This window comes from Corvus brachyrhynchos, unplaced genomic scaffold (genome assembly GCF_000691975.1).
Source record: "Corvus brachyrhynchos isolate BGI_N302 unplaced genomic scaffold, ASM69197v1 scaffold46, whole genome shotgun sequence".
NCBI classification, from domain to species: domain Eukaryota; kingdom Metazoa; phylum Chordata; class Aves; order Passeriformes; family Corvidae; genus Corvus; species Corvus brachyrhynchos.
The window spans coordinates 3534043-3534294 of NW_008238838.1; the positions used below are offsets into that span (position 1 = coordinate 3534043).

Consider the following 252-nt stretch of genomic DNA (forward strand, 5'->3'; position numbering starts at 1 on the left):
TTCTTTGGCAGCGGAGGGCTGGCTTCTGGCTTGGCCTCCATGCTGCTCTTGGAGGAGCTGTCGTTGACTTCATTCTCCTCCACGGGGATTTCTTCGCAGTAGCTGGGACGCCACAGAGAACACAGGTTTTTATGGTTACCCCTCTCACAACAGCTACAGCTGCACACACAGAGCAAGTGAGAACGTTGCTATGAAGTCTCAGGGCTGTCCAGAAGCAGGCATGGCTCAGTGCAGGGGAGAGCCAGCCCCAGT

At 56.0% G+C, this 252-nt stretch overlaps 1 protein-coding gene across 1 annotated transcript in view; it reads right to left on the reverse strand.

The window, feature by feature from the left end:
* GRAMD1B (GRAM domain containing 1B) overlaps positions 1-252 on the reverse strand; it is an 82634-nt gene that overhangs the window by 8911 nt on the left and 73471 nt on the right. Inside the window, exon 13 of the mRNA XM_017738359.1 lies at positions 3-102. Within this exon, the coding sequence (XP_017593848.1) occupies positions 3-102 (100 nt within the window). The remainder of the gene's footprint in view (positions 1-2; positions 103-252) is intronic.